The following is a 16,015-nucleotide window of genomic DNA, read 5'->3' as shown; positions in this document are numbered from 1 at the left end:
TCCAAGGTCATCATGTATTGGGGGTGAGTTGTCAAGGTGTACCAGGCCCTCCAGCCGCCTGGACTCCGGCTCAGATAGTGCATATGGGTAAACGCCTCCCAGCCGGGGTTGAGACCCTGCATCTCGCAGGCGGCAATGTACCCTAAAATATTCACCCAAGAATTTGGGGTGAGCTGCCAAACGCCTAGGCCATACCCCCTAAGTATGGCCTTGATCGTGTTGTGAAGGGGAAAGCGGACACCGGCTAGAAAAGCCGCCTCGTAGCACCCAAACCAACCGTTAGCGTTGGGTTGGTCATCTTCCCATACAACCGTCCCGAACTCCCCCGGCACGGTTATCTTGTATCCTTCACCAAGCGGCCGCCTGGTGATAAAGTCTTGTAGAGAAGACCACATGAGGGCACGGTCCTTCAAGGAGACGGCGATCATGAGAGGGTCGTTTCGGCTTTGCCACGAAGGCCTCTCCGCCTCCTCACTATCTTCAGACACGGTCAAGTAGCTGGAGCTACTGCTTTCAACCCGACCGTCATCAGAGCCGGATGGGGAGTTGGGAGCCTCATTGGCGCTTCTGGCTGCTCAGCCTCCTTAGCCGGAGAGGTCTCCTCGTTGTAGGAGCCTAGAATGCTATCGCTTGGGGTGGCGGGGGTACCGCCGGATGGTTCTCTAACCTCCCCGTCTGGGCCTTGATTTTCAGGCGATAACTCATTTGAGTCTCCGCCTCTATAATTGGGGTTCATAGTTGTTCCCCTAATTCTGGCCATGGTGTCCTACACAGACACGGAGTCGGTCGATACAGGCGTTGAAAAGGGGAAATTCCAAAGATCAGAGGCGGCAGATCCAGTTCTAGACTCAGCCGTACTAATTAACCGGCTGAGTTCACAACTATGGTCTGGGTATGGGTATAAAGGGTCCATCTACCTACGGGACTTGTAAACAAAAATGCAAGCAAAAGACGCAAACGGAAATACATGCAAAAGCAAGAAAGAATAGAGACGGTACCTAGAGTAAAGTGTTGAAAACCTCAAGAAATTTCTTGGGGATGCTTGCGAAGACACAGGCGGTTTGAATACCGGCTGGGTTCTCTGAGGTACCCTCTCGAAAATCTTTTGTTTGCTTGCTACTTCACAGGCGGTCTGAAAACCGGCTGCTTGTAAGCTTTCAAATCTCCGTGTGCTCTGAATTTCAAGTACCGGATGCTCTCAAATGCCGGATGCTCTCAAAATTCAAGAAATTTCACGAAGTTTGTAAATGAGCTTTCCCGTGCTTCCTCCCCTATTTATAGGGGTTGTCTCGGAAGGCGAAGGGGCGCGACCCTTCCCCTTCTGCTTTTCCCTCTTCCTTCAGTTAGAATTTGAAGGGGTTTCCCAAAAAAAAAAAAAAAAAAAAAATTCTCCGTCAGCTCTCTTCTCAGGCGCCACGTGGCGCCTTGCCATGTCAGCACCTGAGAGGGGCAAATGTTTGGGGTAAAATTACCCCAGCCACGTGGCCCAATGGCTAAGCGACACGTGGCACCTTGCCATTGGTCAGCAGGGCTCCAATCCCCTGCTGACACGTGTCCTAGGAACCCTAAATGGGGAACCAATGCTTCCCACTATAAATAATGGGAGAATCCTCATTAATGGGGTATTGAATACAATCATAAATACACTTACACCCAAACTGAGCAATCTTAATTGCGGAATTCTCCCATTACGCGAGAAGTAATTACTCTTTTACGCACTTTCTTCCTCCCGTACATCACTGACTTGATCGTCGGAGGCGGAGCTCCACCCAACCGGAGTCTTCGCGGTTTTGCAGGTACAGGCGGTCGAAGGGCATTCTCGGAATTGTAACTCTCCCGCAGGACACTCCAGAAAACCCCGAAACAGTCTTGGTAACAGTTTCCCACGCCACTAGATGAATTTTGCGGTGCTCATCATTGCCACCCTACAAGAATTGCCTTGTCTTCTTGTCAATTTCATCATAAGTTGACTTTGGAAGTTTGGTGGTTTTCATCGTGTAGAAGGGAATAGAAGAAATTCACGCTTGAGCCAAGGTATTTCTCCCAGCCAAGGACAGAGTTTTGGCCTTCCAGCTAGCCAATTTCGCATTGATCTTGTCCATGAGAAACTAGTAGTCCTGCTTAGAAGTGCGACCAGAAATTGTAGGTACCCTTTGGTACCTTCCCAAGTCTTCAGTGTACTGCATATTCAGACTATCACAAATCGCTCCTCTAATATCAGGTTCAGTATTCTCAGAAAAGAACACACATGACTTGTCAAAGCTTACTTTGCTACCTAACACCTTACAGAACTTTTCAAGACACCCCTTCATACATAGCTCTTGATCCGCCGAAGCTTCACAAAATAAAATTAGATCATCCGCAAAGGCCAAGTGTGAAATATAGGGGCCATTACGACTAGCCCTAGCAGCTTTCCAAGCACCAAACCGCACCTCATGCTCGATCAAATGGGCTAAACGTTCCATACATATAACATACAAGTAGGGAGACAACAGATCACCTTGTCTAATTCCTCTACTTAGGAAAAAACTAGCCGTAGGTTCCCCATTCCACAATATACTAAGCTTAGTAGAAGTCACACACTTCATCACCACATCAACCATTGATTGCGGAAGACGAAGCTCTAAAAGAGATTCACGAATAAATGACCATCGAAGGCGATCATAAGCTTTCTCAAAATCAATTTTCACCGCCATAATACCATGTTTTCCTTGCTTTCTCTTCATCGTATGTAACATTTCTTGAACAATTATAATATTGTCCGTGATTTGTCTTTTCGGCACAAAGCTACATTGGGTCGGAGATGAGAGTAGGCAAGAGGGGTTTCAAACGATTAACAATTACCTTAGTAACAATTTTATAAATGATGTTACATAACCCAATCGGTCGAAAATGATTTAGCTTTTGCGGCACATCCATCTTTGGTATAAGGACCAAGAACGCATCGTTTAACCCTTCTGGAAAAGTTTTGCCTTCAAGCACATCTTTCACCAAAGCAATCAGATTCGGAGCTACTGTATCCTAATAATTTTGATAAAAAATTGGTTGAAACCCGTCCAGACCTGGGGCTTTATACGATTTCATTCCCAGCAACACCTTCTTGATGTCACTAGCAGTAAAAGGCCGGCTCACAAGATCCCAATCTTCTTTCTCAATGTATGGAAATTGATCAATTAAGAGCCTTTCACCTGTGAAAGCCGTAGCTTCCTCTTGGAACAAACTCTTCCAGAAATCAAGAACTAGGCTTTTAACTTGCTTCGGACAAGTTAGCCATTCACCTTGGGAGTTTTGTAAAGTTTCAATCCTGTTTTGACGCCTTCGAATGAGAGTGGATAAATGAAAAAACTTTGTATTTCGATCTCCATTTCTAATCGCATCAATTCTTGATTTTTGAAACCACAAGATTTCTTCTTGGTTATTCACATCATCCATCTCTCGTCTAAGCATGGCTTCAAGCTTCAAACGATGTCTATCATTTCCAGTTGATAATCGCTTTTGAATTCCTTCTAAGCGAGCCCACAATTCAGATTCCTTGCGAAATATATTATGAAAAGTTTCGTTGTTCCACTTGTTCAATATGTACGCAAATTTCCTCAAGAAAGGAATAATAGGCGCAACCTTGTCCCAAGATGCGTGCACAAATGCATCAACCTTCTCATGATTCATCCAGGCGGCTTGGAACCTAAACGGTTTCAACGAAGCTGGGATAGGAGCGAAGCCAGACGTACTAATAAGAATAGGGCAATGATCACTTCGAGACTTAGGTAGATTTCTGAGCGCACCATCTTCAAATCGCAATTGCCACGCTTCATTCACCAACCCTCTGTCCAAACGAGTAGACTTAAATGTATCAGGAGAGTTACCCTTAGACCAAGTGTGCTCAAGGCTAGAACAATGCAAATCAATCAAGTTATTTTCTCGATCCAGGCTGAGAATTCACGACATCTACGTTCCATCTCTGACCCGCTAGAACCATTCCTTTCACTCAAGCTCTTCGTATCATTGAAGTCCCCAGCTATTAACCACGGACCAGAATATATATTTTTGATATGATAAAGCGCATTCCGTAATTGCTTTTTGAGAGCACTGTGAGGGCTAGCATACACTGTAGAAAAAAGCCAAGGGTCTTCGCCATGCTTCTTTATTTCTACAGTTAAATGTTGATTGTGACTTTCAAACCCAACTACCGAAACCTCCTTACTCTTCCAAAAAATCCAAATACAACCAGCAAAACCCTGAGCTTCAACTCGCATTTGAACAGAGAAATTAATTTTATCATACACTTGTTGTGCTTGATTCCCACTGATATATATATGAGTCTCAACCAAAACATACAGAAGGCCGATTTATTCTAATTAATTTTTGAATAATCGATAACTTATTACCAACACCCTGAACATTCCAAATCATTATTTTAATAGACATATTAAAATTTGAAAAAAGGGAGAAATCTATCATACACATTCAAAGGAATGTTAGGCAAAAGTGATAGATGTGCTTCTCTCAGCGCTCTCATCGGCCCCTCCGTCTCCATAGGAATCTGGAACGTTGCCATCAAATCCGGGGGATTGTGTTGCGGTGGCAGGTATGAACTCACTTGGAGATGCACTTTGTTGGCTAGAGGGTGACATGACACCATCTTTGGTCCCTCCGTCTGGTAGTCTATGAAGGTGTTGTACGTTGTAGGAATGCAAATTTCCAAGCATATCGGCACATCCATGGGATTTATTCGTGCTAGCACAATTAACCAACTCTATAGACTCTGAGTTAGTCGATTGGTTTTGCAATGCTGAAGGTGTGGAAGAAGCTATTTCCACCCAATTTTCCTTTCCAGAAATACGAGATTTTGAATAGGGAAATTCCCTGTTTCTCATATTGAGAAACGAAATTTGTTTCTCATGGGGGCATTTTCGTGAATAAATCAACAACTTTTCCTTAGATAAAATATATGTTTTCCTTAGATAAAATTCTGTTGCCCATCACCTGATCAACTCTTTCCAAATTATCCTTCTCAAATTGATAATTATCTCCTAGCCCTATAGTAGGCTGCATCTCCGCATCTTGCCCCAAATTTTCGCCTTCTAAATTATCTTGAGAATTAATCTCGATTGCCATACTTTGATCCTCACCTAAATTAACAGCGCTCTTGGTAACTTCTTCCTGATTAGTACTTGTTAAGCTAACAATTTCCTTTGTTGGATTTCTTGGCAAAGTATCCAAATCTTCCACTGTGACATCCTCTGGCTGAAGAATAGCAAACCTTGAACCTGATCCAACCCCGGACTTGCTCACATTCTGAGCTTGAACTTGACCATTCGAAGGGACTGACTTCTTCAAGGTACCAACTGGTTGCTGGGATTTTGCATTATTCTCTGTATTCACAGATGCCTTGCTAACCTGGTTATTAGTATCCTTCCTCGTAGGTTTCCTCGATGATCTTTGAACAATCATCCACGATCCATAAGAATATGTGACTTCAGGACGATTATTAACCGGACTTTTACCAATCCCCTGGCTAGCGCCCTCTACCTCATCGGATTTAGGTGCATTAAACTGGTCACATTGCTCATCCTTGTGCCCCAATTTACCACACTTGAAGCAAATAAGCCAAAGTCCTTCATATTGAATTTTCCAGATTCGACCATTCAACCTAAATTTAGACAACAGAGGCTTCGAGAGATCAACTTCAATGCTGAATCGAACAAATTGACCTCGATCTTTGGATTTAGTATACTTATCAATACACATTACCTTGCCAATTTTCGAACCAATCTTATGGAGGAACAAATTGTCAAAATACTCCACCGATAGATTAGGAATTCTAACCCACGCAGTCAATTTCCTGATAGGTTCTTCATCTGGGATGAAGTTTGGCACCCATTTTCTAATCGTCAGGTAACTATCACCTATAATCCAAGGGCCTTGAGTCATAACGAACTCATAATCATCAAGATTATGGAAACGAACAATATAATAAGCACATCCAACATCCGTTAATGCTATATCACCCTTAAGATTCCATTTCAGCCTAAGTTTCTTGATCAACAGTTCATACCCTAATTTCTTGTCAAAGAGTTTAATAATTAGGGCATTCTTCCATGGTAAACGAAGCCTCCATTTTTCCTCCTTAGTTAGCACAATTGTAGGACATTTCTCATCATCGAGATCGCCATTGTCAGGGACTTCATCATCTGAACAATCCTCTTCCTCCTCATAATAAAGGATTTAATCCTGTTTGAGATCCTCTGGCAATATTCAAATACGAACCATGCTTCTCAGTCCTTTTAGATGGACTTTTCAGAGCTTCAGTCAGCAGCATTACCACTAGGGTTAATTCTTGGAATTGAATCACTATCATGGAGCTTGGATTTTTTTATTCGATCTTTAAAGTTGGTCCTTTTCTTCGCTCAAAAGCCCTAGCACTCCTCTCTCAGTTTCTCCGCTCATTTTTTGTATTTTTATTATTAGAAATATAGAATAGTGGTGGTGTACGACTAAGGCTAGCTGTTTATAAAATACTATGAGTGATTGTGTTCAACTTGGATTTTTTAATCTAAAGCAGAAATTAGCAGCAAAGTAGGTCATTAGATCAATTTAGATGAGTTCATATTAGAATAGTCCAGACATAATAAGTTTAGATAATATCATGCAAACAAATTAAAAGTGTCTTGATTTTCTCTTGTACATATTGTATAAAGTACAAGATTATGGTTTGTTCAAAAAGAAGTACAAGATTATGGTTATGGTGGCAAGACAATGAGACTAGTGATGATTAGGCTAGCTAATTACCACCGTAAAACCTCTTTAATTTAATTAGATTTATTTAAATTACATATTACTTGCGTTTTTCTAAGCCTTACTTTCATTTTCATCCATTTTTTTCTAAGTTCTACTCATTTTCACTTTATTTCTTTTATGACAATTTTTTTTCTTTTTTTTATTTTTTATTTTTTATCATTTATAACCTCACTTTGTGAATCTAATTTTATTTAATACTCGTAGATCTCTTACTCTCTATCTCTCTTCTCTTTTACAAAAGTACTCATGCATATATATGGTCCCCATTTTTACTTTCTTTGATTTGCGTAGCTACAATAACTAATTAACAGTCGGCAAAACGGAGGTAATAAGTATTTTACATTTATATTTAAGGACTAGATATCAATTTCATATGGATTACGAGGTTTATTACAAAGGCTATGTTAGGTAACAGTGTAACACTACTAGTTTATAACAACGTATATATTTGGCATAAAAATAATTTAACTTTGTGAATGTTGATGGCCAATCTTAGAATTTTTTTTTTTCATTTTTTGATGGAGTTTACAACTTTTTAAATAGTTAATAATCAAAGACTTATGACTTGTCGTACTCGTATGCTTTTAGTCTTTGCCACTAAATTAAACTAAAATACGGAGTACTCCATTTGTTTTAGATAGTTTGATATTGTTTATTATCGGTACAAAGTTCATAATTTTATAAATGTATCAAACCTAGTCGATCCTTAATTAGCGATTAGAGTATAATAAAAGGTACGGAGTAGATAGAGACAAAAAGAATTTTTTGAGACGAAAATAAAGGAGTAATATTGAATGATTCAATTTCGTCATATAGTATGAAAGAAGCAGTCTAATCTTATTTGCCAGTGGCACTTAAAACATTTTTTTTTATATAGATAATTAGATTATTGATATGTAAAGAATAATTAAATTTAGTTTATTAGATTCAATAATTAATTATAGGAGTAGACTTTGACTAAAAGGGCCAAAAAAAAATTTGACGAATAAAAGGGCCAAATTAAAAAGACTATAATACGTACAAGTATTTGTTTTTTGGAAGATTAATTAAAGTAGGAATGGACTAATTTTTTATTTTAATCTAATACATCAAACATGTGTGCCAAGTTGGCAAAGATTTCTTAATAAAAGAGTACTTGACTGTAAAAAATCAAGAAAATTTTAATTTATAGAACCGTATCTTACATTGTTAAGTTAGGTATGTAGTTGATGAGAAGAAGTTAGTTTTCTTTTTTTTATAGGTGTGGAGTGAATTTTGGGTGATGGTTAGGGGGATAGTGGGCAACACTATTTAAGGTGCTTTTGGACAAGTAGTATAAGATGATTTAGGTTGTTATTTGATACCAATAAGGCAATAACATAAAAATCACGTCCAAGCGTTAAAGATTGAGGATCACTATACATTAATCACATGGTTAAATTTTTATTTTTACATTTGAAATTTAATTTTTAATATTATTTTGCTCATCGAACAAATAAATTAAAAGAGTTGTTATTTGATCATCACCAGCCTTGTATCACAACCTCGATCAAGTATGAACTTTAAAATTTTATTCCATCCATTTTAACACTATTGGTCATTTGGTTGGATTATATTTGGAATGGATTGGAATGGAGTTAGAATTCATTCCATCTAATTTTTTGTTTGGTTGAGTTTTTTTAGTAATGGAATCTCATACCCTAGGGATTCTAACTCTACCCCATACCTATGGAATCCCATACCTACCTTTACCCCTAAGATTCACAATCCATTCTATTAGTGAAAGATACAATTCATTCCAACATTAAACCAAACAACTTTAGGCTAGTATGGGTTTTAAAATCCACACCTTTCTACTATGAAATTTCATTCCAATCCATTCCAATAAAATGAACCAAACACCCCCCTAATTGTCTTATCACTAAGCCATGCTATACTTCATGTGCCAAAAAAAAAAAATAAAAAAAAATAAAAAAAAATTAAGTGAATAACAATATAAAAAAATATTATTTAATCAAGAGAAAATTGAGTAATGATTTTTTTAATGATTATATTTTTTTATAGTGGTTATTCACTAAATTTCATAGCAATCCGTCAATTATAACACAAAAGTTATTATATAGAGATAACATTTTCAATACTCTTAATCCAACAATCCACCAATGAAACAAATTCATAACAATCCATCAAAGCAAGCAATAATCCATCAAAGAAAAAAAACAAAAACAAATAGAAAACGCATGAAACAAATTTCCATTGATAAAAATCGATAGAAGTCCTTCAAAAATTCAATAATGGAGATTAGGGTTTTTTTTTTCAAAGAGGAGAGAAGACAGAGAGGAGAAAGAGGTTAGGAGTTCCGCTTTGCTAAAGAGCTAGTCCATCGAACGATTTTCGTAGTCATGAGGATGTTGTTCATTTAATTCACCTGATTGTATTTGAAAAGTTGATAACTTTTGTGACTCCACATAATTGTTCACCAATGAAACAATTTCACAACAACAATCCATGAAATCTACTTTTTGGAATTTTAAAATAAGAATAGTCTCCCCCAATAAGAAGAGGAGATAAATCTTGTCCTTCAATGAAAATCGTAAAATCCTTATCTTTTGAAGGGGATTGAAAATTATTTCTTTTAAATGAGAAAAGTTTCTCCTTTTCAAAGGAGGAAGTGTTATTATAAACCTGAAAAAACAAACAGAAAGAAAAAAATCGTCAAAGAAACATACATTAGGACATTCGACCGGTACGACCGATGGAAGCCCCTTCAAAATTCAAGAATGAGGCTAGGGTTTAGAGGAGAAGAGAGAGGGGGAGGATAGAGGATAGAGGTCTATATATCATTCTCAACAACAAAAAAATGATTTATTAAAATTTCCAAATTAAATGAAGGTTAATAATCATGAAAATATAAGGAGAAAGTTTCAAAACAAAAGTCAGTAATAATGAACTACGAAGCATTATTCTACCAATGAAGTCTTAGTCTAGTGATTAAAGTTAAAGGTCATATTTGTAGATTGTGTATAATATGTCACATATTCAAATCTCTCCATCTTCAATTGATTATATTACAATTTGATTATGAAAATTACTCATTTTTTTTTTTTATAACAATTTCTTAAATAATGTATCTATAATAAATTATTAGAAGATAAAAGAACGATTGATACGGTACTAGTATAAGTGTATAACAACCTGTAATTTGAATCCCTGAATATATGCCACTAAATCAGGGTCGTCCAAATTATAACAAAGATTGCGAGATGAAAGAAAATGTAGGCCTCATATCTATGTAGTTGTCCTTCTCCTTACGTTGAGCTTTGATGTAGCTAGCTGTTTACTGGTTACTTGCAATCTTAAACCACTTCAATTTAATATATTTTTTTTTCCATGCTCATGAGACACATTAGTTATTTTATAATCTTGAGCATCTATGATACCAAATCAATCAATATAAAATTATGTACTCGTATAATTGTATTCCATATTGCTATTATAAGTTCGAGTATTGTACAAGTGTTGAAGTATATCCTATCAAATAACACATGTAAACGTCTCACATTGATAAAAGTTGAGAGAGTTAAAACACTTTATAAGGCTAATGGACTATTCCTCCTATTGTCATATGGTTTAGATATAGAACCTTTTTTGATTTTATGAAGTGGACTCTCTTTTTTCATTTGCGGGTGCAACCCGGACCTGCGTTTGACAACAAGTACTTCGTAAATATTAATTAGTCTAGCTTTTAGATGTTTGAAGAGCTAGAAGACATAAAGGACAAATAATTTAGACTTGAATCACAAGATGTACCCTAATCAATATGTTATTTGTATACCATCTAGTCATATATACTTCGTATTTTTTTTTTTTTGAGAAAAATGTTAATCTTGTACTTCTTTTAGTGAGTAATTAGGTTAAAATCCCGTGCAATGCACGTTTGTTAAATTTTTTGTTAATAATATTATAAAATACTTCTTATAAAGTAAAAGATATGCAGAAATATTTCATTTGGGTATATATGGAATATGATTGTCAAACTGAATAAAAAATATCATAAGGTGTAAATAGTTTACTTAAAAATTTTGAGGAAAAAAAAGAAGAGAGAAGCGAAAAAGGCAGGAAATTTTTTCACAAGGTAATGACAAGTGTCATTGGTTATTCGCTTTTAGTATAAGTTAATAGATTCCGATTTACATCGTATATAAAAGGGTGATGACACTAGATTGGGAAAAAAAAAAGTTATATAATGTAAATGTAAATTAAAAATTACGGCTTTTTCACCATATACCCCTGAGTTTTTTGTTTATTCACCATATACCCCTGAAAATTTTCAAATTCACCATATGTCCTTGAGTTGTTACAAAATTCACCATATACTCCTAATGACAACAAGATGAGTGAAATTAAGTTAATTATGCATCGAAACCACCTTGGATCTCTCCCGTCATCCCCGAAACCACTCCTCTCCTTTCTTTAACCCCCAAAACCACTCCAAATCTCTATAATCATATCCCTGTGATTGATTTTGAGGATGAGGAAAGGAAATTTGGGGGTGGGATAAAGGAATGTGGGTGGTTTCGGGGGTAGGGGAATGCATTTAATTAGGGTGATTTCGGGTCATAATTAATTTAACCATAATGACTCACGAAGTTAACAATCATTAGTCATCAAAGGTTATATGGTGTATCTTTGTGAAAACTCGGGGGGTATAAGATGAATTTTTAAAAGTTCAAGGATATATGGTAAATAAACAAAAAACTCATGGGTATATGGTGAAAAAACCGTAAAATTTAAGAATAAAAAGATGAGTAAGGAATGATTCTTTTTTTTTTTGACAAAAAGGGAATGATTCTTACAAGTTGATCAATAGTCAATTAATCATCCATCCGTGTTACGTGTAAGAATATGTGATGCACGGACACGTCACCTGACAGGCGTGTCCGAGTCAACACGCGTGTCGGACACGGACACGCGTGGGACACGGGGCGATACGTGTCCGACACACGAAAATCCGTGTCCCTTTTTTAAAAAAAAAAATCGATGCTTGGACGCAGACCGTGTCGCCCCAAGACACGACCCGTTTTGTAGTGGACACGCGAAATATGTACTCTGGTATTCCCTTAAACCTTCACTGCTCAAGTCTCATTGCTCTGCCTCTCTCAATCCTCTCATTCTCTCACAACAACTGAAACCCTAGCCGTCGCTCGTCGCCGACTCACCCTCACCGTCGCTCATCACCGTCAGTCGTCATCGCCGGTGTCGCTCTTAAGTCAGGTCTCAATCCTCTCATTCTCGATTTCAACTAAAATCCTCTCTTAATCCTCAACCATCGCTCGTCGCTGACTCACCCTCATCGTCGCTCGTCACCGTTAGTCGTCACCGCCGGTGTCGCTCTCAAGTCAGATCTCAATCCTCTCATTCTCGATTTCAACTGAAATCCTCTTTTAATCCTCTCATTCTCGATTTCTCTGAAATTTGATTGTGTTATTTGCTGCGTGCTCTCACCTTCTCAGTCCTCTCACCGTCGCTGTTTAAGGTTACTGGTCACCGTCGTCGCCGTCGCTCGTTCTCACCTGTCTCCCGTCGGCCGTCGCACCGTTCAGGTATGTACACATACTCGTTAGTTTCTTGTGATTCCCATAATCCTTGTTCACTTATTGACTTTACTGTTGCACTTCCATGATTTGTCATTTGTTGCTATTCTGTTGTTTGATGCTACAAATGTGAACAAAAATCTGCTATTCTAGCATTCTGCTTGCTAAACTTGCTATTGGGCTTGTTACTTGCTACTTACTAAACTTGTTTAATTTGATTTGATATGAGATGTTGGGATTTGGGAATGAAGAACAAAAATTTGCAGGAATGTCTTCTAGTATTGTACATGTACACTGTTTAATTTGATTGTGTTGTTTGATCTGAACTAAAAATGTACATTGTACACAGTTTAATTTGATTTGCTGAAAATGTATTATTGTCTTACTGAAATTGTCAGGAATGTCTTCTAGTTTTAGTGCCTCTGCTTTGTGCAATGTCAGTGGTAGTAGTAATTCATCTGAGTCTATGAAAGACCCCTACCCTTTGTGGAAGTTTGTTGTTAAGGGTGATAGAATATCAGGTGGTGGAGGAAATTATAATTGGAAATGTAACTTTTGCAGCGAAGTTAAAAATGGTTCATACACTAGAGTGAAAGCTCATTTGCTATGTGAAACAGGGAAAGGGATTCAAACTTATAGTAAAGTGAAAATTGATGACCCTGCTAAACTAAGAAAGCTTCATCGTGAATCCCAGGATTATAAAAAATCTTTGTTACCAAAAGTTCCACCTTTTTCAAATGAACCCATTTTTTCTCACACATCCATTGAAGCTACATTAGTGAGACTAGGTTTATCTGATAATGTAAAGAAGAGGAAATCAAACAATACAATTTCCGATGATTTTAATATGAAATCTCGGACCACTTGGATTCTGAAATGCTAGGATGTTTTACACAGGGGGGTTGCCTTTTAATCTTTCTAGAAACCCTTACTATGTTAGTTCATATACAATTGCTGCCAATTCTAATTTCTCTAGTTATAAGCCTCCTGGATACAACAAACTTAGAATAACTTTGCTTTGTAAAGAGACAGAAAATGTGGATAGGTAATTACAACCTATTAAAGCCTCATGGAAAACAAAAGGTGTTAGCATTGTTAGTGATGGGTGGAGTGATCCACAAAGAAGGCCTTTGATTAACATTATGATTGCTTCCGAAAACGGGTCCTATGTTTATGAAAGCTATTGATTGCTCGGGCAAGATTAAGGACAAATATTTCATTTCTACCTTATCAAGTGAGGTGATTGATGAAATTGGAGATCAAAATATTGTTCAAATAATCACAGATAATGCAAGTAATTGTAAGGCTGCAGGGGAATTGGTTGAGGGTAGGTATCCTCATATATATTGGACACCATGTGTTGTTCATACACTTAATCTTGCAATAAAAAGCATTTGTGCAGCTAAGAATGTGTTGAATAATGTTGAAGTATATGATGAATGTCATTGGATAACAGAAGTTCATGCAGATGCCTTGTTCATTAAAAATTACATAATGAATCATTCGATAAGGCTTTCAATGTTCAATAAGTTTTCTCCATTAAAACTACTTTGCATTGTCGATACTCGTTTTGCTTCAATTGTGTGCATGCTTAAAAGGTTGAAACTCCTTAAAACATCACTTCAATGAATGGTTATTAGTGAGAATTGGTCCTTATATAAGGATGATCGACGCGGGCAAGCCTCATATGTAAGGGAAAAGATTTTGGATGAAATCTGGTGGGAAAAAGTTGATTACATTCTTGATTTCACACGCCCAATCTATGATATGATTAGGGTTTGTGACACCGACCAATCTTCCTTGCATTTGGTTTATAAAATATGGGACATTATGGTTCAAAAAGTGAAAGATGCCATCTACAAGAAAGAGGGTAAATTAGATTATGAAGAATCTACCTTCTTTAATGTAGTTAAAGGGATTCTTAGTAGTCGTTGGAGTAAGGGTAGTACTCCACTCCATTCATTAGCACATTCTTTGAATCCAAGGTAAGTTTTACTTATTTAATTCATCTTTATTATCTTTATTTATTTTTCCTTGTTTTTTATTTAATTTCTTATGCCTAATCTTATTTTGTTGTTAAAGATTTTACACGGAAGAATGGCTTAATGAGGTCCCGGGACGAGTTGTTCCAAATGCCAACAATGAAATTTCCACACAAAGATTACAATGCTTTCGAAGGCTTTTCCAAAGTCGTGATGAAAGATTTAAGATCAACACGGAATTTGCAATATTTTCACAAAAATTAGAGGGGATCTTTCTCAACATTGATTGCATGCATGATATGGCTATGATGGATGCTAAAAATTGGTGGGCAACTTATGGCTCCCAAGTGCCTATGCTTCAAGCTTTGGCTTATAAGCTATTAGGTCAACCTTCTTCCTCTTCCTGTAGTGAAAGGAATTGGAGCACCTATAAGTTTATTCATTCTTGCACTAGAAATAAGCTTACTCATAAATGTGCTCAAGACTTGGTATTCATTCATAACAACCTTCGATTACTTTCTAGGAGAAGTGAAGAACACACTTAGGGGAGATCTAAGTTGTGGGATGTGGGTGGAGATGAGCATGACAACCTAGGAGAGGGTATTCTAGAGATGGTCGAGCTCTCACTTGATGAACCCGAGATGGAAAATATGATTTTTGATGATGTACTTGGTGATGGTGAAGAATGAAACTATTAGTACTTATGTTTATTTTATTTATGATTTATAAAACTATTATTAAGACGTGTATTTGGTTTGATGGTTTCTTGATATGTATGCGACTATGTTCATACACTTTGTTTATTTACTTGTTTAAACAAAATTGTGTGTTTTGAGGCTAATTATTTAGTGTTTTATTGAATAGGTTGTCAAATTCTCGTTTTTTTGATATATTATATGCCTTGTTATACGTCGTACCCGTGTCTCCTATTTCAGGATTGTCGTTTTCCCGTGTACGTATCGTGTTTGTGTCGGTATCCGTGCAACATAGGTAAGAATTACTCATTAATTAGTCTATTTTCAAATCCCTACTAGCAGTGGGTTTTTTTTTTTTTTTTTTGGGCAAGCCACTAGTTGCTTTTTTGGTTTTCTTTTTTCCTCAACTATTTCGATCATCGACTTAAAAACTAAAGTATTTTTTTTGCCAAAAACATATCTTATCTACGAAGTATATCAATTTATTCAACTAATTTTCTATCTTAAAATAAATTTATTTAAACATTTCTTTTGTTCATTAATATTGCAATATGAAGGGGAATTAGTCTTCCCAAATCAAAATTAAACTATATATTAATTATATAACAACAATTGTTATTAATATTATGAAAATATCTATATCATCGAGACAAATCTAACAAGACCAAGAATTCATTATACTTGGCAGCCATAATCTTTTCCTTCATTCCTTTCTTTCCAAAGCATGTAAATTATACGACTATGCGTATAATCAGATAATGTGATTAAAGAGGATTGTATGTTCAACCTAAAAGGCTAGAGGTTTTGCATGTATCTAAGCTAGTTTGAAATAAATCGATATAGAACGACTTAATGTATCACAAATTTTCAAATACATTTTAATCAAGTAGGATTAGTAGAATTATTTTGGTGGACATTATTATTTGGAGTAATTCCAAGACCGTTTACTTCTTTTTTATAGAGCTAC

At 36.7% G+C, this 16,015-nt stretch overlaps 1 protein-coding gene across 1 annotated transcript; it reads right to left on the bottom strand.

The window, feature by feature from the left end:
- Positions 1-2,108: 2,108 nt before the first annotated feature.
- LOC110735912 lies at positions 2,109-6,319 on the bottom strand. Its single transcript, XM_021916088.1, has 7 exons — positions 6,268-6,319; positions 4,984-6,191; positions 4,336-4,392; positions 3,964-4,202; positions 3,133-3,886; positions 2,845-3,021; positions 2,109-2,720 (listed from the first exon to the last, which is right to left on the bottom strand). The coding sequence occupies exons 1-7, from the start codon at positions 6,317-6,319 to the stop codon at positions 2,109-2,111; spliced, it is 3,099 nt and encodes a 1,032-aa protein (XP_021771780.1).
- Between the last annotated feature and the right edge of the window lie 9,696 nt (positions 6,320-16,015).

Source organism: Chenopodium quinoa, unplaced genomic scaffold, assembly GCF_001683475.1.
Source record: "Chenopodium quinoa cultivar QQ74 unplaced genomic scaffold, ASM168347v1, whole genome shotgun sequence".
Taxonomy (NCBI): domain Eukaryota; kingdom Viridiplantae; phylum Streptophyta; class Magnoliopsida; order Caryophyllales; family Amaranthaceae; genus Chenopodium; species Chenopodium quinoa.
Note: the sequence above shows the minus strand (reverse complement) of the source record. Positions and strands in the feature narration are given on the sequence as shown.